This window comes from Dipteris shenzhenensis, chromosome 3 (genome assembly GCF_047967505.1).
Source record: "Dipteris shenzhenensis isolate YYH24624 ecotype China chromosome 3, Dip_SZ_1.0, whole genome shotgun sequence".
Lineage (NCBI taxonomy): Eukaryota > Viridiplantae > Streptophyta > Polypodiopsida > Gleicheniales > Dipteridaceae > Dipteris > Dipteris shenzhenensis.
Genome location: NC_141598.1, coordinates 944,225 through 971,619, shown reverse-complemented (window position 1 = coordinate 971,619; position 27,395 = coordinate 944,225). Strand labels below are relative to the sequence as shown.

At 41.6% G+C, this 27,395-nt stretch overlaps 1 protein-coding gene across 4 annotated transcripts in view; it reads left to right on the top strand.

Moving 5' to 3' along the window:
- The window catches only part of LOC147903202 (3-hydroxyisobutyryl-CoA hydrolase-like protein 1, mitochondrial), a 183,846-nt gene extending 160,432 nt beyond the window's left edge, over window positions 1-23,414 (top strand). Inside the window, exon 15 of one of the 4 annotated variants that reach the window (XM_087372979.1) lies at window positions 23,256-23,414. In XM_087372979.1, the coding sequence (XP_087229105.1) occupies window positions 23,256-23,294 (39 nt within the window). In that variant the 3' untranslated portion in view covers window positions 23,295-23,414. Of the gene's footprint in view, window positions 1-15,254; window positions 15,969-23,255 lie in introns of those variants that run through there. The other 3 variants (XM_087372977.1, XM_087372976.1, XM_087372978.1) reach the window with 3 other exon arrangements.
- Window positions 23,415-27,395: the final 3,981 nt, after the last annotated feature.

Below are 27,395 nucleotides of genomic sequence, written 5' to 3'. Positions count from 1 at the left end.
ATTTGATCATCCTGGGCTATGGCTATCTGGAAGTACCGTGAATATCCGTCACACAAGCTGTACATTTCATGACCCGCCACTTTATCAAGAGTATCATCCAGAAAAGGCACTGCATTCAGAGGTTTGTAATCAACACAGACTCTCCATTTGTCTACACCTTTTGGCACTATGACCACAGGACTTATCCAATCAGAGTGAACTACAGGATAAATTATTCCTGCCTTGAGAAGCTTATCTACCTCTTCCTTCAGCACATCTCTCTGTTCCGGGCTTAATCTCCTTATTTTCTGAAAAACAGGTTTGGCACCTTCCTTGAGCTCAATCCTCAGAGGCTTCCCTTTAAATCCCCTGATCTCCTCATAAGAGGTAATAAACAAATTGGGATATTTCTGCAACATCTTCAAATATTCTTCTTTCTCCTCAACATTGAGATCAGGATTCAATGATTGCTCAATCAACACTTGGGTTGATTCTTGAGAACATTTGGGCTGCATTAAATCCTCGATAACCTCAAACCTATCCACCTCTTCCTCACCGAACTCTGCTGCCTCACAAAATCTACCTGTGAATCCTCATCTACCAAATCCACCAATGCTATTGTTCCTTCATCACTTTCTGAAGTCACCGAACTCTCATCCTCACTGCTGGTTTCATTTCTGTCTTCCTCTTCACTTGCTGAATTTGAAACTTCAGCCCTGCTTACCATATCGAAATTCAATTTCTTCCCATTCGTATATACATAAAAGATTCCTCTCTGCCAATTCTGAATTGCATCTACCTTCCTCAACCATGGCCTTCCAAGAATCAAAGGATAGGCTCCCAACCCCGCAGGCATCACATGACAATCCACTCGACATGAAACACTGAATGCCTCAACCTCCAGACCAGGTACTATCCCTAAAGTCTTCACCTTGGAGTGGTTTGCCATTCTGATGCAATAACTAGAGGAGCGGGATATCTTCAGTCCTAATCTCTCCACACAAGCCTGAGTAATCACACAAATGTGTGCACCGCCATCTATATAGGCCTCTCCAAAACCCTTTCCTTTATGCCAGGCTTCTACAGCAGGTAAAAGATCCGGCAACTCTGAGACAGACATCAGTTTAATTGTACCTTTATGAGAGTTCTTCTTTGCTGGATTTACAGCCCGCCTCCATTCTTTTGTAAGCTTTGGGCATAGACCAATCATTTGAGCAAATGTAATGTCCGGTTTCCTCGCTGAAAGATCTTCCACCAAATCATAATCTCCCTGCTCCTTCCCCATGGGAAAATCTGCAGTTCTGTACTTCCTTCTGGGCTTCCTGCTCTTCTTCTTTTGGTAGGTCATCATCTCCTCAGACCGCTTCCCCTTCTTTGCACTCGGACCAACCTCCTCTTCTCTATCTCTCTTCCCTAATGGCAAGATATCTTTAACTTCCTCCAACTCCAACAAGCCAAATGTAACTGCCTTACCTTTCCCTTTCTCTTCTGCAGTGGCTTTACAGATTCCAGAGGTACTAGGCTGACCTACATCTTTTACTTCTACACTATGATCATTCACCCTATTATTTAACCCTGTTGGCAATGGATAAACATCACCTCCAACACGAGGAGGCTTATCACAGTGTGTGCTGTAATGTCCCCACTCTCCACAATTAAAGCACTGGACACAAGGTGCAAATGACCCTTGACCTCGTCCTGCCTGCCACGGGCCTGAATTATTTGAAGAAGGCATGCTGCCTCTGCCATAACCACCCGATGATCTACCTCTTCCCCTACTGTTCATCAAATTCAAACTCAAACTCTTCATAAGCTCCGACATTTCATGAATTTCTTCTTTTATATTCTCCTCCTTCTTGACTTCAGGCTTCTGTATTTCTGGCTTCACATGAGAGAGAATTTCAAGCACATGTTGAACCATTGGCATCTCTTGCATCATTTGTGACAATCTTATCTGCTTCCTCTCCTTCTCTTTTGCTACCCTGAGAGCATCCTCATAAGTGACCAGCTCTTTACATTCAATCTTTATCCTAATCTCCGGCTTCAGACCAGCAACAAACCTATCCTTTTTTATGACTCTGGGAGGAACTTCAGGTAATAAGGCCACCTACCATTTATTCCACAACACAGTTAACTTATCGACATACTCATCCACTAACTGAGTCGGCTGTTGCTGCAATAAACATAGCTCTCTCCAAATGCCATCAGGATCTCTAACACACATAAACTTATCCAGGAAAGCTGTCCTCACCTCTGGATAAGTCGGGTTTCTGTGAGCACCCTGATCATCACGCATCCTTGCAGAGAAAGTCTGCAGCTAAGTTCTCGCTTTTCCCAACAGACAAAAGGATAGAATCTGAAGAAGGACTTCTGGAGCATTCATGTCTTTAATAAGAGCTGTGAACTCCAAGCACTCTAAAAACCTCTCTGGGTCTTCATTGGGCGACCCGTGAAATCGAGGAAATTCATGAGCCATCTCTCCTCTTGACTAACTTATCTCAAACACACTTCCAACCAGAAATACCACCCAACCTCTTCTGGGAAGAAAACAAAAATAATCACTCTATCGAAGAAAACGTACCCTGCATCTGACTGGCATTCTTCTTCCTAAGAGCAATCACTTTCAAAGCCTTTTGAACCTTAGCACGGAGACGTATCACCCGAAGTTCAACATCAAGGCATCTATCTCTCCTGTGTCCACACTCCCCACATAACTCACAATGAATCACTCTCATGCGAGGCTTTGTCTTCATAGTTTCAATCCCTAACCACACAGAAATTTAAGCAACATTCCCCAGCCAATCTTCTGGGCCGTTTTGTCTTGAGTACCCAATCTCAATTCAAAACTCCTCCTGTCCCCAACAGGATCGCCAAAAAAGATGATAAGAAAAAAAAGGAAAGACAACCAGGAACTATGTACTTCACCACGTCAGATAGCTGAGACTTCATAGGGATCAGCTGCAATGTGGGCTCGTAGATGATGAGCTTATGAACCAGATTCCAGAGTATGTGTCTTTATAATAGGCACCGAGACAAACCCCCACAAAAAAAAAAAAAAAAAAAAAAAACTGACTGAACATGGATCACACAGACTCAAAGAGAGACATAAGACTACACAGCCCGAAACAGACTGAACTTAGAACTGAACTTCCCCCCAAAACTCAGAAAACAGTCAGCCGCAGAATACTATGAACCCACAGCCCACACTCCTAAGCGTCCATCAAGAACAACAGCTCATAATTCCTGCAAAGCTGCAACAGAGCCTCCTCCTCTCCCTCTCTATCAGTATTCAGAAATCTCCCACGATCAAATCAACATAAGATCACAACCATGTCAAAGAGGCTTTCGATTCCTTTAGGATAACTTCTCTTCCCTCACAAAGCAAGAGATCAGTGATTGACGAACATCTGCAAGAAGCATCAGTTGCTTGACTCCTTTAGGACAACCATCATCGATGCAGGTCACGATCCATTGCGCCTTAGCCTGCAATTCCTTGGTCCCTCTATCTCTTTGCATACGGAGTTCATGGAGTCTCTGTCGCCCAAAATCCTTCAGCTAGCAGACAATGATACACAGCTATGCCTTAAGCTGTGTTAATCCATAGATCATCACCAACTATGCACAAACCCAACGGAAGACACTTCCAGCAATAGCCCTGCTGCCTTCATTTCTCACGGAGAGACTAGCTCACATTTATAGCGTCACCCGCACAGCCACGTAGCTTCCTCAATCAGAAAAAAACAGAGCCCTTCCATATGATCTCAGCTAGACCAGGATTCTCTGCATCAGCTCACGTGCAAACGACGACTGTCCTACCTACGTAGTAGCTATGCTCAGCCAACGAACAACAGCTCGTAATCTCTAGAGATCCCCAGCGCCCAGGTCTTCTCAGCGCACACACCCTCTTTCATCTACGAGAGCCCCCTTCATTTTTCGTCGTTCAGCCTTCTCTTCTCGGAGCCCCCCTTGCATTGTAGATCCTTCCAGCGTAAAACTAAATCAGCTCCCAGCCGCCATCTCCACGTAGCTCTACCTCACAGCCTAGAAGCTCCCCTTCATCCATCACGTAGCCACCTTTGCATGAGCAGGTTGCCTTCCCAATCAGTCCAGCCACCTCAGCCTAATTTGCCACCTCATCAGTGACATTTTACCACTCTCAAGACATTCCCCCCAAATCACATTAAATGCACATTTTGGACCTTTAGTCACACAATTCCCACACACATTAGCATGCACATTAAAGCTTGCATGCAACCCCGTATACACACATGAAAAGCCCTTTGACATGGACACCATAACATATCAAATTCCTGTAACATGCAAGTGCACATTGACTCAGAAAAATATTAAAAAACCCTTCATGACTTGACTTTACATGACCCCAAAAACATTTCTCTTGATCACACACTAGACACCCTTGCTCTGGAAGTCTAGTACAACCACATTGCATTTCATCATTTCCCATGAAGTCCCTGCAAAACATACTTTATTGTCTCAAAAAACTATACATCAGTCCATCATGCTTGTGAAAGAAAAATCCACAAATGCCAAAAGCCCACACCTACCCTAGATGTGTACAGCTATGTGCCTACCCACAGCTATATACAGTGCTCAAAAACTTGATACAGGTTTTGTCCTATGAACGGGCGCCAGCGTCCCATCACCGGCTATGCACCAGCCAGGGCGACATGACATACGGAGGATTCCGCTCCGCTCCAGTCTTTCTTTTCTTTTCATTGTTACATCCAGATGTATTTGATTATGTATGATCAGACTTAGGGTTGAGCACGGGTGATGATGCTCGTTTCAGTAGCTCCACCCTTACTGTGATTTGTATCAGGTTTTCTTTCAGTCTCATAGACCCATCGGTCTTCCGAAGACTCTAATAAAATTCCTTTTCTCTCTCTCTCTCTCTCTCTCTCTCTCTCTCTCTCTCTCTCTCTCGCACGCGCGTGCCTAGAATACCCTTGTCTCAGTGGTACAGGACGATGCCACCTGATCCACGTGGTTCCGAGATGGGAAGATGCCTCAAAACCCTTGGTTCGATGATGGATGCAGAGAGTCGAGAGCCCACCTCACAAGAGAGTGGACCTTGGGTCATCATACATCATCTTAGGTGCAAAGGATCTTTCGAAGGTTGACATGCCGTAATAGAAGAGCCTTTTTCACATACAGGATGGATGAGATTGTCAGATCTTTTCGAGGAGGAGACCCAACCACTGGGTGGGGGTTTCTATCAAAGGGGAATCCTCTTGTTCCCATCACTGACCCAGGTGTGTGGTACACGTATGCATGTTTGCTCTATGATGCCCAGATGTAGACACCACCAGACCTTGGTGTGTGGCACACGTGTGCATGTTCGCTCTATAATGCCTAGATGCAGACACCACCCATGGCGTTTCTGGGCATCCGAGATGGACGGCATTTTCGTACCGTTTCCAAAACGAAAATAGGGTTTTTGGGGCGGCACTTTCTTCACCAAATCTGCACCTTCCCTACACTGTGCCATTTCTATGTGCATCGCTCTCCTCTACTGCTCCGCTCCCTCGTGCCCTTTGCTCGTCTCCTCTCTGCCCTCTCACGGTTCACCCTCTCATCCTTCATCTCTCTCTCTCTCTCTCCAGCCACTCCTACTTGCTCTCCTCTCATGCTACAATCCCCCTCTCAGCTCTTTAGCCCTCCTCCTTGCTCTCCTCTCCTCTGTCCTTGCCCTCTCCTCTCCTCTCTCCTTGCCATGTCCTCTCCTCCTTGCTCTCCTCAGCCCTTGCCCTCTCCTCTCCAACCTCTCCTTCTTGCTCTCCTCTCGTCTCCTCCTTTTCCTCTCCTCTCATGCTTGCTCTCCTCAGCCCTTGCCCTCTTCTCCCTGCTCTCTTCAGCCCTTGCCCTCTTCTGTTCTCCTTGTTGTCCTCTCAGCCCTTGCCTTGAGCCCTTATCCTCAACCTACATGGCTTGGACTACGGATGCATTTTCGAGGGATGTGATGGTTCTAAAAAGTGAAAATGCAAATTCTATGGAATGGAAAAAATAGGGAGAGTCACCTATATGAACGACCATCTTGCCCATGTGCCGCCCAAAGACGTAGGGCCATGCCCCTATGTTCCTCAAGATGTTAAGGAGAGCCTTGAAGAATGGAGGCGAAAGCCTTTAGACATTCCCAAAGATTCAAATTCTGTGGAGCCATTAATGAAGCGGAAGGTAGTTTAAGTGAAGCACTTGCAGCAAAGAGGGGCAGAGATATAGAGTTAGAGAGTGGCCATTCCTCTATGTCGGCTATGCATGCAAAGAGGACTCCTTTGCCAGAGGATTTGTCACGAGCCTCTCCTCCGCTACCTAGAAATTTTGTACAAAGAGCTAGCATCCAAGCTAGCTTTGAAAAGCAGGCAATGGCAGAGGCAACTAGGGAGCTCACCTGATTGTTCATACAGTGTGCCATTGCTTTTCATGTGGCCTAGACAAACCAATGGAGAAAGACCACTAGAGCCATCAGCCGCATTGGATGCGAGTGGAAAGATCTTTTATCTTAGGCTCTACGAGTACATGTACAATGTTATAGTATCTTGTTGCAAAGGCACTATGTTTTTCAAAGACATTGATGCCTCCCTCCCAGGTGTCACAATTACCGGTTTATTTATTTGGGGTCATATATGGGAGGCTATCATGCAAATAGGGCCTGAGAATGTTGTGCAGGTAGTGACACACAATGGAAGCATTTGCAAGTCTATGGGCACTATGCTAGGATGGTTTCCAGCCATTGTGTGGACCCCTTGTGCATCACATTGCATCGACTTATTGAGAGAGAGCATAGGTTTCTTCCATCTTTCGCATTGCACGAAGCACCAAAAGTTTTGAACATGTTTCGGGCCTATAGTAATCTTGAGCTACTGCAGCCTGCAACCACCAAATTTGCATATATTTTTATTGTGCTTGAAAGACTGCTGCGAGTTCACAGGGAGTTGGTACGCATTGTGTATTCATATGAGTGGCTGCAGGTGGGATGACAGAGAGAGCCCTGAGGCAAGAGCTTGTATGCGTGCTGTCATGAGAGAGAAGTGGTGGGTAGAGGTTGAGGATTTGATCCAAACTCTCAATCTGATCTATACAGTCTTGCGCATTACAGACATGGAGGGCAGCACTCTTGGCCTTTTATATGAGTACATGGACAAGATTGGAGAGTCTCTCAACAAGCAGCAGTACTTGAGAGGAGAGTAGTAAGTGTCCTTATGTTTTTCCTTATTTGTAAAATGTTTACTTCACAGGCTAGAATCCTTACAATACTGAACGTAGGAATAGTAGGTACCAGCCTGGTGGCAGACTAGTGATTCGGCCAACCAGTCTGGGAGAGAAAGAGAAACGTAGAATCTCCACCCATGCAGTAGTTGGTGTCTACCAAAACTCCATGCAGTCTCCACATGCCATTGCACTATTGAGTACAAACTTGAGCCAAATTCATGGTGAGGTCTAGTGCCATGAAGTACATGAGTGCATACAAGTCTAAAGCAGCCTTGAAGCTTGCCCAAGAAGGCTGATTAACATACACTTCTTGAATTCAAGATAGTTCATAAGCTACTTCCAAGCTACCTCTACAAGAAGGAAGACGTGACAAAATAGAGATATTGAAAAGCTTCAAGGACTCATTATCCACGTTTAGTGAACAATGTAGAAAGATTAAAAATCAAGATATTGTCAGCAATATATGAGAACTAGGAAGCTGAGATGAACAACCTTGAGGTTAATGCAATATGGAGGCAGACTCTTCAAAGGATGACCCAACGGATGAAGCTCATGAATTTGAGCTAGCTTTGCAAAAAAATGCTATTACTCTTCAAGCAATGGCCACCCTTCAAAACAAGAGGAGAGCATGCAAGATATGCATCAGAGTCCGGGAGTCAAATCCAAAAGGAAAAAGAATGTTAAGTAAACCAATGTCAATGGTTACTTACAATGCTGTGGTCTCATAGACCCTTACAGAGCTATGGAGCTAACTCAATGGCTCAGGTATAATATGCTTTCTCTCACTTTTCCTGCCCTCCGAGAGACGTAATAGTGAGATTCTTAAAAATAGATGGAAAAAGAGGAGAATAGGAGAACATGATTCTCTTTTAAGCAACTAAAGGCAAAGGGGATACATGCATTGTTCATTGTCAAAAGTTTCATAGAAGACCGGCAAGGCTTTGAAGATGATTATTAAGAGTGTTCATATAGTGCTGGTCTCTATTTACTGCCCTACCCTACCTCTTGTTCATTTAGGAAGGATGGTTGGACTGATTTACCTTTTCATGGAGATAATTTCCCTAGGCTAGGGGATCTTAACATGGTTGAGATAAAAAAGGATAGATGTACAATAAAATTGGCTGAGATGTCACTTTGTCTAACAGACAGCTTGGGGATTCTTGGAGAGGCCAAATTAGAATTGATGCCTGTACGATTTCCCTTGATAGTAGATCATGGACGACATCATCCACACTGGATCACATCTCCACCCCTAGAGATCTTCTAGAGGAGGGAAAAAACATGGAGCATATTGCGGCGTTGTGGACTTCTAGAAGGCCTTGATTTTATACCACAGGTTTGCCTCATTGCATGACTCCGAGCCTTGGACAATGCACACAATATTATATGGACAATTATGGCTTTGTAACGAGATACTTACAAGTAGAATGCGCACCACACAAGGTTGTCAAAGGATTTGACTAGTACCATTAGGGTGGAGCCGGGGTGCCCCCTCTCTCCATTGCCATTGGCCTCAGGTGAATACAATATCACTTCTCTTTGATTCTCTCGTTCGACCGATGGCCCCATATATAAGTGTTTTTTAGGTACTTGGACCTCAGAAGGATGAGAGGATTGGTTTTGAGAGACTGCAAGTCATGATGTTATCTCGCATGATGCAAGGGAAGAAATGTACTCCACATGACATTATCCAATTATGGACTTCCTATATGAGCAATGCCGTACACTTTCAATACTCACCAAACTATTATCTAGACTCATGAGGCTTGATGCTGGACCTAGTCTCAATAACAAGAGAACATGGGCTTCTTCACACTAGCTAGATGAGAAATGGAGCCCACTTTTTAGAGATGTTTGATCAGCGAGAGACCAGCCAGACCAATTAGAGGCGCCCTCATCGCCCTGAGGCACCCTCATTGCTGCACCACAATGTTAAGCTATCTCATGATGCCGACGGGTCAGATCCATGGAGAAGATGATAGCAAGAAATGTCATACATGTTTCATAGACATTAAGAATTCCGTGGGACCCCAGTTAGGCCCACACAGAGCTTAAATTTCTCATAGATGGCACATGATTAGAATCACTTACTACACACAGTTGAGTGTAGTTCTATTTCTACATCTAGTTTCAACATTAGATTCTTATGGGTGTGCTAGACATGTCTAGATCTTCTACCAGACTATGGTTTGGACTCAAGTTTGATGCTAGACATGGTCCTTATTAACAAGACAATAGAGACTCCTTCTACAGATGAGAGGAGCCCATACTTATTAAGATCACGATTTTGAGCTTGATCTCCATAGATCTTGGGTCAGCAATAGACTAGGCATTGGTTCATTGAGTTCCCATTCGGAGGCAGTTGCATCGCATCAAGCTACCTCACGATGCCCACATGTTGGTCTAAGGGCTCAAAGTTGTAGATCTTGGCCATATTTCAAAGGCCCTTGGACTCATGGTGGAACCCTAGCTGACTCGAAGTTCAAATGATGCACATGAATCACCCTCTAGAAACACATGGAGCATATTGTTGCTTTTGCCTGTAGTTTCAACATTAGATTCTTATGGGTGTGCTAGATATGTCGATCCCTTACCATGGCTTGATGCAAATTTCATTTGGTCTAGTAGGCCTCTTTGGTGCTCTGCAGACGGTAATAAATCTCTCTCTCTCTCTCTCTCTCTCTCTCTCTCTCTCTGCCCCCCCCCCCCCCCCCCCCACCCCACCCCACCCCGCCCCGCCCAATTTCTATATGTGTCTCTAGAATTTTTGTATTTTTCGATCATCATCTATCCATTCAGCACTCACTGCACCTCCTATTGTGGATTTTCTGGGCCTTGATCTTCTTTTCATTCCGCTTGATCTAAGACGATCGCCTCATGCCTATTAACAGAGCTTGCCAATATGCTTATCAGAGATGCATAAAAGTGGTCTTTCATGGAGGGAATTTTCCTTATTTAGGCAGTTAGCAAGAGAGGGATCTAAGGATTGTTGGCATGCATGTGCATGACTAGATGGTTTTGTCCGTCATGGCATGTCCATACACCAAAATCCCCATATTACTACTCTATGGAAGCATGTATACTACAATTGACTCACTAGAAGCTTAACCAAAGTATCAGTGATGCCTTATGGCAAGTATGCATTCATCAGTGATGGTGTTTCCCATCACAACCACATGGCAGTTCTACAAATATCAATTCCTTCACCTAATTCAGTTTTGTTCTGTCCAAGCACCAAGCCACCTACGGATTCATCTCTTGCATGCTATTTGGATCACCCTCGGTCCATTCTGAATTTCATTTCATTGATTTGCAGTTGACGAAGGCCACTTTTTAGCTACATTGATACATTGAGAGCTAAGACAGTGCACACATTGTCTTTGAAGGAGGTAAAGAATAAGGACCATGTATCAATAAGATGCCCCAACTACTACGAGATCTGAGGTGGCTGCCACTACCTATTTGCATAGAGGTTCTTGGACATAAGATAAATAATCGACTATTACAATCATGAATATGTGGCACGCCTTGCGTTTGAGATCACTAGGTATAGGGGTAGACTGACGAGGCCGCCGACCAAATAGAAATCTTGGTGACGGACGGTAACAAGTTTTTTCTGCCTTTGAGATCACTAGGTATAGGGGTAGACTGACGAGGCCCCCAACCAAGTAGAAATTTTGGTGACAGACGATAACAACCTTCTTCTAAGGAGCCCACACAAAGTGGGCACGCCATGGAAGGGGTGATAGATCTTGTTAAAGGTGCTAGACTTGCAAGTAGTTTGATACAAGGTCTTCACGCTCTTGCCCCATGTGAGAAACCATCCTAGTGCCATCACCACATGCAAGCAATCTCACAATGCCCATGTATCCAACCGACCGACCGGAGCAAAACATTCCAACAGCAGATCTTCGGCATTGAGGATTGCAACTCAGGCATGGGAAACTCTTCTTGAGTTGCTTTAGGACCCAGTCTTTTTCTGTCCCATCCTGCTTGCAGAAGTCCATCATGAGATTGGTCATGAGAAGGGAGTGCATTCACTTGAAAACCATCTTTGGAATCTTGCACTATACCCTCGTAGTGTCAACCCCATCATGGACGGTTATATCCATGGGATCTCCTTGCAGACATGTGGGGAAGGACAAAAACAAAAGAGACCTCACAACATAGAAATACAAGTTTGTTTCCAAATGAATGGCAAACCAAGAAGGCAGAAACACTGTTGGTGCAAAGAACTACAGAATGACTGATGACAAAACTGTATGCCACAACTATAGAGCAGAAAATCAGTGATTGGGCAGGAAGTAGTGGTGGTGGATCACTGTCTCAGGCAGTTTTAGAAAAAAACACCCCACAACTGATAAAAAAAGGTCCTTAGTAGAAGAGCTTGCACACACATTTGGATGCCTTGGGCGGGTTCTGCCAATTCGTTAACATGCACCTGAACATTGCCAAGGCACAACATCATATTCACATTTGAAGGAACAGATTTGCAGATGGGTCAGTCATAAAAGATGCATGCGTTGTGAGAATAATTACAGGGGGAATGAGAATACCTTTCAGCCTTCTGAGTAAATCCAAAAAATCTCACATTTGGAGTTGGAATATAAGAAAAACCGTGTACACAGTGATGGTGGAGTCGGTGATCCTATATGGATCCAGACTTGGAATTCGGGGCCTAGGAGTCACCACAGTTTTGGAAGGAGAGCAAAGAGGTGGAAATGAGCAGACACGGGAAGATGATGCAGCAAGAGAAACGAGAATGAATACCATAACGTCAGGGAGGAATACGACATACAAGCTCTCTCACTCATAAATCTTCAGAGCCTCTTTGGATAGGCAGACAAAAAACAGTCTTGGGACACTCTTGTAGGGTCTTGGATAGGGCTCACACCCTTGCATGATTACTCATGAGTTCAACCACATGAGATCTGTGACGTTGATAGATAAATGTAGAGCTGCAATTTATAATCTTAACTACATGGCCATTCTTTTGTCCCATAGATACTCTTGGGGAACACTAATCATATCATCTCTCTCTCTCTCTTTGTATATATATATATATATATATATATATATATATATACATACATACATACATACATACACGTACACGTACATATACATATATATATATATATATATATATGTGAGAGAGAGAGACACAGAGAGAGAGAGAGAGAGAGAGAGAGTCTATTAATGTCCACGGGAGACTAACAGGTCTATGGGACATCAAAAAAAACATTTAGTACATCTGCTTTAGGGAGGGCACATGGCAGCTCCTAGGGAGTGCAAAAGCAACCCCAATTATTTAGAGTACCTACAAAATAGTCTGAAAGAGTAATCAGCCATACATCAGTTTAAAGCTAAGTCTTTTGGTTTGGATTTAAACTCTTTGATTAGTCCTATGCCTTCACGGTAAGCTGCCCATTTTCCATCCTTCCTAGCAGCCCTGACTTTAGCTAATTCCGTTGCCTATTCTTCAATTGAGCTCGTTAAGTTCCTCAGCTATCCATATCTTTGTCCCTTTCAACTTGTAAGATGGTTGAAGGAGCTTGATCCGTAAATCTTGCGACTTAAGTGTAAGGATAGTGTGTCCTCTGGAGTGTCGGATATTAGTTGCTCTGTCATCGTCATCATCATCATCATTATTATCATCATCAACCTTCCATTGAATTTTAGGCATGGCTGCTTTGACATGTGCAAAAGTCTCACTGAAAGAGTCATCATCTTTGAACCATCCTTCAAGGAGCCAAGGAGCCTGCCCCACTCTAATCTTCAATGCATTATCGCGTTTGGCTTCGTGTTCTTTGATCTCTTCTTGGATATCGGTCTTGTTTGCCTTTGTGTCGAACTCCTCAATAACTTCTTTCTTGATTGATTGTACTTTAGTATGAACCATATCTTTGATGAGACTAGTTGAGGGGTAGGAGGAGAGTTCTTACATGAGGTCACAACCTCAGCAATTACTGCCTGCTTGCTAGGTCCCTCTAGAACTTGAAGTTGGTCTTTTACTTCTGCCAACTCAATCCTTGACTCTCAGACTACTTGCTGCAAATAATAAATCTGTTCATGTTGCCCAATGATGGGCCATTTGAACCCTTCTTGTTGGTAATTGCGTGCATACGGAGAGGGTGTCATGGTTGCAACTATAGAGTACTGAGTCCATTCCAGTTGAGGTTGATGGAGTTGAGGGGGATTTGGAAGAGAGCGTAGGCCATTCCATATTGGCTATTTCTTTAGAATCCCCTACCTGAACCTAATCCCTGGCTTGGGCTGGGGGCTTAGCCCAACTAGCTGCGCCGCTAGCAGCCAGCCAACTGCACCGCCAGCAGCAGTTCTGTCACTCCTTGTTGTCACTTGTTCTCTGCTCACCTTGCAGCAAGCTCTTAGGGTCTCTAGCACCCCGAGCTACATTGCTAGCTGCAGCTAAAGCTGCTGAAGCAGCAGCTGAAGGCTAAAAGGGCAGGAGATGGGCAGAGCGGGCTGAGGCTACGGAGGGCTACGGGCGACCGGGGAGAGAGAGAGAGAGAGAGAGACTATAAAAACGTACATACAACTGATTTTATACACACACACTTTTTTTTTAGTAATATCCAGTGTTGTATTTATATGCTCATAAATTTACAAGATGGGAAGTCTCCAAAATGGAGAGTATCCCAATAATCAGAAACATAAAAAGAAAAGCTCTATGCAAGAAGCATCTATATCACCCTCATGGCAGGCATCATATAAGGATTGCCGCAATGAGGCTCGGAAAGATTCATATGACTTGTGAATCTGCCGACCCAAGTATGCCAAATCATGCTCACTCCAGATTGTCCAAAGAGCCCAATATCTCACCCAAGAGAGAAATAGTGAGTATTGAGACAATGGCCTTATAAATCTGCCAAATAGCCAAAAATGTTTCCCAAATCTGTGACTCGGGAAACGGAGCCGAAGAAGATCTGAAATCTCCCGAGGAGGTTCCTAGAACACGGGCAGTGCCAAAGCAAATGAGGGACAGTCTCTGAAGGAGCCTGACATCTTAAACATGTGGATGGTGCAATGCGACGTTTGGCAAGTGTGACTCCCACTGACAATGTGCCTGTCATGCATCTCCAAAGAAAAAGTCTTTGTCTCAAGGGCATTTTACACTTCCATAATATCCGAAGATTCTTCCGCCACCATGAGAGGGGTTTCGTGATATGCCACAGAGTATTAGCATATTGCTGAATCCATGGAGCAGGCTGAAGAAGCCTGTAGGCTTTGATGGAGGTCAAGGCAGGCAGAGGTACAGGATGAGAGCATGTAGCAGAGGGTTGCAATTGCCAATCCAATAGCCTGTCTGTGTCAGCCACAGGGGGAACAGGTAGAAAAGGATGTAACAAATCAGCAATTTTCTTCCATATCGACCTATGGTGCATTCCCAATGCATAGGAAGCAATGGCCTGAGGAAAAGATAAGACATAGCCCTGATTATCCACCACATCATGTATGTATCTAATTCCCAATTTCATGAGATCGTATGCCCGAACAGGTTCCTGTAAAGCGAGTGGAATGTCAAAGATGGCACTCCAATGAATACTTTCTTTCCTCATTGAGTTTGTCCCCGAGCAATTATCAGGAGCCCATTTGACCTTAGAAAGTACTTGTTTCCAATCAAGTATCAGAGCAGTAGAGAAAGGACAGCCAGGTATCTTCCCTACAAATCTCCAATGACAACCTCCCAATGATCAGTAGTCCGATGACCATAAGCAGAAGTCCTCATGTTGACACACACACAGAGACCATAAGAACATAAGAACGTACATACAACTGAGTATTTATTACAGATTCGTTGGCATTTTTCTAACTATTTTCCCACACTCAAAATATTGGATTTTTTGGATATTTGATGGTTACAGCTCATTGTTGAAATGTTCACCAATAAGAGCTTTCATTTTAGGGCGACGAAGTCGTTAAATCTTTAGCTGCCTCAAATCGCTCTGTTATGTAGATTAAAATTTGTGATGTTTGGCTTGCCCGTGGCTAAATAGCATGTGATTTACTCTTATGGAGTGCAGTATCGTCCATTTCTGATGTTGGATCTCTTGGGCAGTGGGATCCTTCGTATCTTGAACTTGTCACTGATGATATGGTGGACTCTTATTTCAAGCCTTTTGACAATGAGCTGGAAGAGTTGCAGCTTCCTTTGTTAGAGCGTGAGGGAATTTCACATACTGCTGAGAGCCCGCTGGATCCTGGTTCCATGACAAACACAAGCATAGAATTTACAGACAAAGATGTTGACATCCTCAACTGGGCGATGGGCGATACTAAAGGAAATTCCAAGAAAATTCTGAGGAGATGACGAGTTATGTCCCAGGCAGATTTGACTTTTTCGATGTTGCCTTTGTGAGACGTTCCCTAGGAGTGAATTGGATCTTTTCTTGGATTAGCTCTTATTGCGTGCACCCATGGTACACTCTACATCTGATAATGATTGTATGGTCCATTGGATGAAATTTTCTATTCATCTTCCAAATTGCTCATGCTTCATGAGATCGCCATAGCTTTTGAGAATTGGAAAGGTTTGTAATAGTTGATGCGTTGAGCTTAGAATGACTCCTCAAAGGTTCAATCGAGTTACTATTTTGACAGCTCCTTTGCTCTCCCCATCACATTGTACAAATACCTCATTTAAAGCTTATACCCTCCATGTGCCCTCTGTTTGGAGTGCCTTTGGACCAATTCTTCTATTAGCTTACACCCTTTGTCCTCTTTTTGGAATGATTTTGGACAAATTCTTCAAACAGTTTCTCATCGTGATGATATGATGGACTCTTAGACAAAGCATAATAGTGATCTTATACTGCATCACAAACTTTACTGCTGCATCAGAAACTCGCACGAAAGACTGGACTCGACGAAACAATACACAAATTCGAATGGCTTTTCTCAGTGAAAACGCAATACAACTTCATGAGTTTTTTTGCAACAGCCTCTTCGAATCACTGCCAATCGACATTTGGCATTGCCACATCGCTTCCCACGTGGCCTAACCTTAGCGCCTCTAACCTTAGCCTAACGTAATCTAAGTAGTAATCAGAGTTCAAGAACCGACCATAGCTCAAATATCTGGAATACCAAATCAAATCCAACTAGAACTCACTCTTGACGAGAACTTTAAGCACATCTAAGCTAGATTTCACCATCATTCTTATGCACTTTTGTTCGTCATCATAAAGGTCAAACAAAGCATTATTTCATCATACTCTAGAATTTTCGAGTAATAGATAGAACACTCATGGCTTTCTATATCAACCGCCCTATGCAAAGCAAATTAAATTTTCAAGCCTTCACTCGTGTGAGCTCATGTAAGCCTTAGCTAAGAAGCTACATATCAAAACAAGTATGTTCAAAGGCCTTGGTGATATCACAGCTATTGAGGATGCAATCTATGCCCTTTGTAATATTGTTGATGAATGCATTAACTCAGTGTGCTAAAAGGGCCATGAATCCCTACACTTAAATGCTTTTTGTGTACATAACTGGTCTATTGTGTTGTGCTCTCTACCTAGTTGTTACCTTTGATTGGTCTATTGGGTTGTGCTTTCGACCTAGTTGTTATATCTCTCTCTCCCACTCTCAACTCCTTGTTTTGCCAGGGTATCTCACATGGTTTTTTGCTTCCAACGCCATGATCTTTAGCTTGCAATTACATTCAATGGGAAGACTTGTAGAAGGTTCTTCTTTTAATGTTCACTTTGGTGCTTCTAGCTCAAGCACCTCAGTTTTGATTTTGGAGCTTTCTAAGTTATACAGGTTGAATGAGACCCTCCATTTTGTGAAACCGTGAGTAACTTGACTAGCTTGAGTGTGAGAAACACGAGAGAAAGAGGAGAAATGGAATAGAGAAAGAAGGTGACAAGGTCCCTTCACCACTCATCTAGAAACAAAGCTAATCATTTAGAGCCTTTAAAAGGTCCAAGAAGAGCTTTGTATCTACGTACTATCCATGCATCCTACCTAAAATAGTTAGAAGAATTTTCATTTTAAGGTTCATCATTGGTGGTGGAGTTTGAAGGCCATGAATGATCTTGTATTGGGAAAAAGATGGCAAGGTTCATACTTGCCTAAAAATGGGTGTATGGTCTATGAGAGTCGGTGGCATCTTAGCTCGAATCTCTAGCTGCATGCATTAAGGTTGTCTTTCTTAATTAGAAATATAACAAGAGAGAGGACTACTTATGTCCCTTAGTAATTTTATGGATCCCTTGTTTGCCTATGAAAATGTGAGAATGCCTTAGTGAAGGCTCTAGGAGGTTAGCACACCACTTTAAAACTCAATTTAGTCGAGGCTACAGACCGATATTCAATTGAGGGTTTCTATGATGTCATTATATGCTACTTGTGCTCTTTTAAGTCAAAGGATGGAGTGACTTAGTACATGTCAGTCCCTTCTAATCTTGTATGGTTTTCGCTCAAGTTTTGTTATGTTAAAAAGGCCACATAACTTTCCACCTAGGGAACTTTGAAGTAGATGCTTCATTTCGTAACCTCAGGGACCATGTCTTTTCCTTGCTCTTCTTTCTTTAATTTCATTTAGTTGGACAGATTGGCTTATGTGTATGGTTTTAGTTGTACTTTTCAGCGAGTTCGTAGTCTATTTTTAAGTTTCTTACAAAGACCATCATGCCTTTTGAGGCATGGTATGATAGGAAACCCAAAGTGGACTACTTTAGGGTGTTTAGATGCTTGTTTGGGAGAGACTAAAATGAAATGGTGCGTTGCCCTATTAGCTAGATTTAGATTTAGATGCTCGTTTGGGAGAGACTAAAATGAAATCGTTTAAACTTCACAAGCAGTTGTAGCTTGAATGAAGAGATTTGGACTACTTTTTGATTAGCCTTCTCCTTTAGTGCTAGCCTTCGTCATGGCTGAGTTTGCCCTTCACCTCCAGAGTGTCGACAGAAACTCAGTACGAAGACTTTGTATAAAATGGATGCTCAAGTATGTGTGGGTGTGTGGATTTGTATGTGTGAGAGCATACTTTTATACTATGGTCTACACCTACTATTGGGCGCTGATGACATCAGTGGGGATGTCATAGTAGCTAGTCCCTGTTATGCGTGATGGAGTCTATGGTTTTCATTCTTATGAGTGACTATCGTGAGATTGAAACTGCACTGTGTTGTGTTTTTAGAGGATGAGTTTGGGAATGTTCGTGTATTCATCTAGGTATATGTTTAGATGCTTATCATATGCACATGTGCCTAAGTAAATAAGATCAAAATTAGTTGATAATGCTGTCAAGTGCATTTTTTGTCGGCTATAGCAATGAGAGCAAAGGTTAGGCCTCTCTAATCTTGACACAAGATTTTTATTAGTAGAGATGTTTTACTACTGAAACCTCAGAACAATCCATAATCAAGTTAAAAAAATAATTGGAGACAAATTCATTGATGTGTTTGATGGGTTGCTCCCATAGATAGTGGATAATTGTTCAAAGTAGTTAGTGGTCAAAGTAGTTAGTGGAAAATCAACAAATGTAAAATGAATAACTTTATAGCAACTCAGGAAACTAGATCAGTCTCCAAATAGTTGATTCAAACTCTCCAGGAGAGTAAGCTTAAAACTCCTCTCAGTAGTAGGACAGGGGTTTCTTCTAGAGGTTCTAGTGATGCACATTTTGTGGATGCTAATTGGATGAGCAACTTATGTAGTTATCTAACAGCTTTGAGGATGCTTTAGTATTTGAGCATTGGATGAGGGCCATCATGCATGCTGAATTGGATTCAATCCACAAGAACAACACATTGGATCTGATAGAGTTACCCATAGGCAAAAAGGCTATTAGGATAATTGGGTTTACAAGTTGAAAAGAAAACGTGATGGTACCATTGGATCTTTCCACAAAGCTTTAGGCTTGATACCTTATGGTGATGGATGTACTTTCTTATACATGTTCACACTGCCAATACAGGCTGAGATAACTATCGTAGACAATTGTTGAGATAACTATCGTAGATGTGGCCTAGGGATTGATCCAAATTCATACTAGTAATAGGTGGAGGGAACGATCCTATGCGCCCTCTATTAAGGGAGGGAGTGTCAAATTTAAAGATAAGCGTGAATGGTCTACTCTTGGCATAAGAGGGTTTAGGTGAGATCAAACTTCAAATTGGCACATCTTGACTTCAAACCTTCCTTACACGTAGACAATAGGTGAGACGAAGCCTACTCATTTGCCTTTTCCTTGACTGACATTGAGGGATCTCTAGAGATTCCTCATCACAATATGGACAAAGAAGATGCCCTTCTACACTAAGGATTTCCCCAATCCACTAGCTATCACTTTGGACATCATTTGATTGCATGATCAAATCACTACTTCCAAACATTATTTGGTGCATGTCATAATTACTTGGTCCCAAGACACCTAAATCAAAGCAACTTTTGACATGCCCCTTCAACGCATCAAATACAATGTCATGTAGCTCTTAGAATTTTCTTGATCCCAAATCTCAATTGGTCTCCCGGAATTTTTTTCTCTCTCGAATCTAGTCAATTGCCTTAGATTTTGCATAGATTCTTGCATTTCTACAGCACACAACTTTGACAATTTCTAAATCTCTGTTTGTACTTTTGTTGAGTACTTTGCAAGTTCAGGGATTAAAAAAGAATAGCATTAATTTTTCCTCAAAATTTGGGGCTTTTTCTTTATTTTTCTTGCTTTCTTTGCAAAAAACATCAATGTAATCTTCTTTTTTTAAAAGTAAGTGATTTTTGTGAGCAGTTTGTGCATGGCTCACAATGACAACCTATTGTCTCAAGAAGGAAAAACTTGATGGCAAGCTTCATGTCTGAAAATGTTTTGTTGCCATTGGTTTATGAGGACTTGTAAATGGTGAATGAACCCCATCCTATAGATGTGGCTCTCTATGCACCGACCACACTTGGTAAAAACCAAGCTACATAATTCTTGATGTACATCTATAGTGGGGTAATTGCAGTTGCTATTGTTGAACAAAGAAGATGGGATTCCCATGATGCCCCATCTCTTGCCCTGGTCTCATTGTCAATAAAAGGGCTTGTAATTCCTCACATCATGGTTTATAGGACTTCGTTACTTGCTTGGCATGTCATGGAAACAATGTATTAGGCTAAGAGTAAAGGCAAGTTGAAAGATGGTGTGTAGTTTAAGGTTGCTTTAGGTCATCCATCCTACAAGGCAAAAGATGATGTAGGTAAAGCATAGAAGAGGAAAGATGCCATTATTATACAAAGACAAGTCACCATATCAATGAATGCACGAAGAGATCAATGGAAAAAGAGAAGATGATTAATGGAGGGAGAGAAGAAGAAGGAAGCTAGAATGTCTTTCTTAGTTTCCAATATTTCACATCCTTATTATGCTTTAATAACTATGTGTGTGAAGAGTGGTCATTCCTATGCAACTATGATTCCAATTTGGAGGGCGGTTCACTCAATGCAAGGGACACTTCAAATGTAGTGTGGTATTTTGATGGTGGTGCATCAAGGCATACTACTTCCAAGAAATGATTATTTGTTGATTTACAACCTACTCCTATTGACAAAATTGTATCAAGTTCCTCTTATCCTATGAAAGGGGTTGGGAAGATGGTATTGACTTGTGTCTTCTAGACATCATGTATGTGCTATGCATACAGAAGAATTTTCTTTCTATGTTCTCTTTTGGTAGAAGAGGATATGATTTTTTAAACAGGTAATCAATGCATTGTCAAACATACACTGAGGATTGTCAGGAAGTCACTATAGAAACTCTTCATCATGGTTTGTATCCATTGGATACACATGGCAATAGCAAGGAAAACACTTGTATGGCCACAGGTATATCTACTATGAAAGATGCATAATTATGGCATGCTAGATTTGGCCAAATAAACAATGGCAGTATGTAGCTTCTATATAAGAGGATATGGTTTTGAATATGCCTATATTGGAGACCCATAAAAACATGTCTATGAAGGATGGATTTTGGGAAAGATGCAAAGGAGTGCCTTTCTAAGGGATGGATTTATTTGGGTTACTCGAAAATTGCAACTTATACACATTGATGTGTTCGTCCACGAGCACACCATCCATGGGGAAGTATTTAATTTTTTGACCTTTAAAAATGACTTTTTAGGTTTAATTGGTCTTATCCTTTGAAGGAGAAGTCTGCAGTATTTAGGTGTTTTCAATAGTTTGTTGGCATGGTTGTTGAGAACTAAATAGGTTGCAAGGTGTAGATGCTAAGAATAAACAAAGAGGGGGAGCACATGTCAAATGGAATTATGGTAGAAAAAGGCATTACAGACTAGTGTATAGTACCATACACACCTTGGTAAAATTGTGTTGTTGAGCAAAAAAATATATCTTTAATAGAGATGGCTAGGTGTATGATCGAGGGTAGAAGACTACCTCATAGGTTCAAGGTAGAAGACTACCTCACGAGTTTATGTAGATGGAAGCCATTATGTTAGCTACACATGTTTTGAATAGAGACCCAACCAAAGATTTGAAATTCATCATAAGAAACCCTTTTGACACCTGGCATCATAGGAAACTCAAGATATTTCACTTAAGGATTCTTGGTTGCATAGCATATGCACATATGCCTCAATAGATTAGAGGTAAACTAGATGGTAAGGCCATGAATGTATATATGTTGGTTACAATATCGAAAGTCTTACAATCTTCACATTGAGAGGATTTTTACTAGTAGTAAAGATGTGGTCTTTCCAAAAAATTAGATCAAGTCACGAATAGGTTTTAAAAAAATACTTTTCTAAAAATTCACAAGGAGTGTTGAAGGGTTGCTCCCACTCCTAGTCAGTAGAAATTTATAGGGGTCCCACTGCTTGTTGATAGCAGTTTACAATAAGCTAAAAATTAGCACTTATAGCCTACATAGTAGGATTTACTCCATAACATGGTCACGAACAAGACATAACACATGAGAATATGAAGGAATTTCTCAAAGAAGAGAGGGTTGCTATACAAGAAGCTAGAGCAGTCCGTAGGTGGCTTAAACAGACTTTACAAGATAGTAAACTAGCACACTTTGTGATGTAGATGAAATTGAGACCTTTGAGGATGTTGAAGAGAATGAGCATGCGATCCATGTGGTTCGGATTGGATTTAATCATAAGAATCTATCGGGCTGAGTTGAATGGAATTGATGAGAAGACTCATAGGCAAAAAGGCTATTAGGAGAAAGTGGGTTTACAAGGTGCCAATCTTCAAAATCCATGTGAGGAATGGGTCTAGACAAAAATTCCATGAAAACTTGAATTATTTTCCAAGTACAAAGGTGTGGCATGAGGATCATGAACTAGGGTTCCCTATGAGAACTTAAATCCATTGAAAAATTCAAATTGTTCTTTCTTCACTACATTAGATAGCGCTCCAAGCCGCTAGCAATCCAATGGGTCTCAAACTGTCCGACATGGTTGTCTGTATCCTGTCCTTTCTTCCCATCAAATTTTGATGTTTTGACTAATGGGTTCTGCATCCTAGCAGCTGGTGGAATTGGCGCTCTCCTCTTTGATTGGCATGGAAGGGATTGAAGTTGAGTTGTCTTTGAGCAGTTATGCATATGCTAGCAGCTAAATGTGTTCCAAATGTAGTTCGAAGAAAAGTTTCAGCTGGTGTTGAAGCATTCAACACTCGAAGCTCATTTTCTGCTGCTTGTATTTATGAGCTGTGACGTGAATCTGTGTTGAACTTTTTCCACTTGGTATGTAGTTAGGATTCTTGAAAATGCTATCACCACCATCAGTTTCAGTCTGACTTCTAGCTTCAACTTGTACTTGATTTCTTGTGAAGTATTGTGAGCTAGCTCAGTTGGGTGACTATGGGAACTCAATTTTGTCTGACATTCGCTAGGAGTGCCTCCATGAAATAGATTGACTGCATCAGAATGTGCTTGACTTGAGTCAAATGCTAGTGAAGAGTCTGTCTTGAGATTTTTAGAGTTTCTGATTGTTGGCCTTAACTGTTGTCGAATTGGAACTTGTTTTGATACTCGGCTTTGTTGTTTGAGGGAACGGCTCCAGAGACCTCTTAGCACCGTCACAGTTCTTTCACTTGGCTAGGTTGCATTGGGTACTCCGTGGCGACCCTCTTAAAATTTGATCTTGTTACTTGTATTATGTCTTTGTCGTTTGTCACGGTTCGTCTTTGTCATGTACCTCCTATTGTGAGAAACACCAATCAGAGCATTGTCAGATTGGAGCACCATCTTCTTGATGTCGGAACTCCTTGTTTGTTTCACCAATATGAGTGATGCAATCTTCTTATGATTCCTTGTTGCTTCTTCAGAGTGAATCGATTCGAATATCAGCTCCTGCTATGTTATTGTAGATGATTTGTTGTTGATGCAGTAGTCGAACAGCGACTACCGAGTTCCTTTTGCTACTACCGTGCTTACTTGTGAGGCGCACTTGCTTATTGTCTTTGCCTGTAGTTCTTTAGGGATTGTTCCCTTTTGCTTTGTTTTGGTGACTTTTTGTACCATTTGGATCAAGGTGTGACCTTCTGTAATGATATACTAAAACATTTGATGTGCCACCCATATGGAACCCAGGTGTTTTAAATGATTGAATGCTTTACAAAAAGGGTGTGTGTGTGTGTGTGTGTGTGTGTGTGTGTATGAGAGAGAGAGAGAGAGAGAGAGAGAGAGAGAGAGAGATGGAGAGAGAGAGAGAGAGAGTGAGTGATAGATGGAGAGAGAGAGAGAGAGAGAGAGACAGACAGATAGATAGACAGAGGTAGGGAGAGAGAGAGAGAGAGAGAGAGAGAGAGAGAGATGTATTAATGTCCGTGGGAGGCCTCGCAGACCTATGAGGCAGTTAGTATTGTTTAATTAAGCAAAAATGTAACTAGCTAGCTAACTAGGTAAATTAATTATCTAATATACGTTGGTTGTTTAACGTATATTTTATATGAAATTGAGAGAGAGAGAGAGAGAGAGAGAGAGAGAGAGAGAGAGAGAGAGAGTGTGTGTGTGGAAGACTTTACAACACCCCTTTGCATAGTGAAAAGACAAAAGAGCGAAGCTAGACAATGAAACAGGACCAAATGCATTAACGAAAAAGTTTGTACAAGTCGATGGAACCTAGTTTATAAAGGAGACTAGCACTGGGCACTTTTGTAGAAATGACTTTGTGGAATATGGAAGTTGAGCTTGGATAAGTCCTGGCAAGCATCACTTTTATTGAAGAGGGGAGTCTGCCTACCTGCCACCATCCAACAAGAAAACATGATAAGAACCAGGTTAACTTTGAAGCTTGGCCATAAACTTAACTAGCATAATGTTTGAAGGGAAATTTTTGAAGGACGATTATAAAAGGATAATGTAAAGGGAAATTGTAATACAGGGAAAATTTGAGGGAATTTTATAAAGAGAGAAGGGGGAGAAAACATAGGAAGGAATGTAGAAGAGATTATGACTAAGGAGAAGGGGGAAGAAAATGAGAAAATAGAGAAGGGGGAGGGAAGATTAATAAATAGATATATGTATAGAGAAGGGGGAAGAAAATGAGAAAATAGAGAAGGGGGGAAAAAGGAAAAAAGTATATATATATATATATATATATAAGGGAAAAGATGTATGTATAGAGAAGGGAGAAAAAAGGTATATGTCTATAAAAAGAAGGGGGGGGGGGGGATATGAGGGTAAAGAGTGGAAATATAGAGAGAAATTATATAGATATACAAGGGTTTTTTTTTGAAAAATGAAGAGTGGGTTTTATAAATGAAGTATTGGGAGGGGGGGAAAAATAAGAGGGGAATATGTAAGAGCACTTTATAAAGGAACTTATTATAAATAAAGAGGGGGGATTTGTATTTAATGAAAAAAGAGAGACAAAGTGAATTTAGAAGATGAGGGTAAATATGATGCAAGGGGGGAAACCAAAGAAAAATTAGAAAGGGTTTTTATAAAAATATATATATACGTAAGGGGAGGGGAAAGGGGGGACGGTGGGGGGGTTTCAATAGTAATAATGTAAGAAAAAAGAAATTAGAACTAAAAAGGGAGGGGGAGGGTTAGTAATTATGAAAGGAAAAAAGGAACTTGAGGATCCAGTAAAAGGACTCAATAAAGAAGAACCTGCGGATTCCGGTTCTCCAAGTCTCCAAGAAGTGGGAAGGCATAGTAGACGAGGTACTTTGGGGAAATGCAGGCGCGAATAGTGAACTAAGGCTGTACTTTGATGCTTGAAGTCGAGCTTTGGTGGATGTGTGGACAGTGGCGCCACAGTGGTGGCATCAAAGACGAGAGTTGAGCCTGTTGAGGAGCGTTGGAGTGATACACTCTATAGAGGCTTTGACTATAGGAGCTATTAATGCAAGGGGCGATCAGCCGCATGGAAGGGGTGCTCTTGTATGGAGCAACAATGCTGCAGCAGCGTGGAGGACGGGCATGTAGACATGGAGGTAAAAAGGTCTTAGAAAGGGAGCTAGATAATTCGCACGGGTGGGCAGTGCAGCTATGGGAAATGAGGTGGGGAGCCGAACTAAAAAGGTGAGTCATACACATCATTGCAAGAGCTGAGTAGTGATGGGCACGAGCAAGAGTGATCGTCTGAGGCTTTGAACATACAGTAGGATACCTTTTATAAGTCAGGGGTCGAGGAAGGGTCGGGGGATAGCGAGCTAGGTTTTTGGGGGTTAGTTAGTGGGCAATTTAGTAGTAAATAGGTTTAGGGGGTTTAGTTAAAGGGGGTTAGGAACAAACAAAGGGAGTTAGGAGTAGTTTAATTAAAGGGTGTTTAGCAGTAGATTAATTAAAGGGGGTTAGGAAGAGTTTAGGAATAAATACATAACCAGGAGATGAACTAAAAATTAAAACTAAATATTAAATAGTAAAAAAAAAACATTTTAAATATTAGACAAATTTAGGGAAATTTTAGGAGTAGATTAGGAGTAAACTAGGAAGAATTTGGAGAAAATTAGGAGTAAAGAAAAAAAGCCATCAATAAAAAATAACAAGAAAAAATAAAGGAAAGGGAAAAAGAAAGAAAGAAAGGAAAAAATTGAGGTAGGTTAAAAAATTGAATAAATAGGTTTAATTATTAAGAAAAAAAGGAGATTTAAAAAAAGGAAAAAGAAAAAAGAAAAATTAGGGAAAGCAAAGAGAAGTAGGGAAAATGCAAGAAAATAGAAAAATTAAAGAGAAATTATGGAATATATAAGAGAACTAGGAGAGAGAGAGAGAGAGAGAGAGAGAGAGAGAGAGAGAGAGAGAGAGAGAGAAGGGACTAGGGTCTAACCAAAAGAGAGGAAGGTGTAGGAAGTGTGTGTGTGTGTGTGTAGGGAAAATAGAAAATAAAGGAATAAGAGACAATTAAGGAAAACAAGAAATAATAAGGAAAAATAAAGGGGGATTAAGGGGAAAAGGTAATGATTTAAAATAAGATAATAATAAAAAAGAAAAAATATCAGGGAAATTTTAAAAAGGGGGAAAATTAGGGAGAAATTAAGGCGAGAATAAGGGAGTTTGAGGGAGAAGAAATTAGGAAAATTAAGGGGGGTTGTCGAGGGGAGCTCTAATGAGCAAGTGGCAAAACAAATGGAGGAAGGGATACTCTCTGTGAGTGTGTGAGTGTGTGTGTGTGTGTGTGTGTGTGTGTGTGTAGTATAAGGTAGAAATCCCAAGCCAATCACTGACTATCTTCAATTGATACACCCTTATTCTTATTGGGTCGATCAATGTCACATCATGTAATCCATAAGTACTGAATGATATGTATCAAGTCATTCCAATCACATTTTTTACCCACATAATGTTTGATTCCCCAATGTTTTAGGAAAACTCAATGAGTTACCCTAACAGTATGAGCATCCCATCAATAATTTATGGTGAATTATAAACTAGTGAAGTCATTTTGGTTTCAGGATACAGGCTCACCCGCATGCTCTTAAATAGCAACGTGATGGTGTAATTTTGTTCACGGAGTTTCTATTGGCCATCCTCCTCTATTTTGCATAACGTTGAAGCTCCTCTCAAGCTTTATTTTGGCCATTTTCGAGCTCAAAACCTTCTTCTATCAGAAGCCAAAATGACAAGTAGTTGAAAAGAGCGCCTTACCCGTTTGTAGTTTGCTTAGGATAGGGAGCATTGAAGCATATATGTGCCAGGATGTTATCCCCCATGAGTATTCAAATAGCTCTAAATCTACCTACTTGTAGGC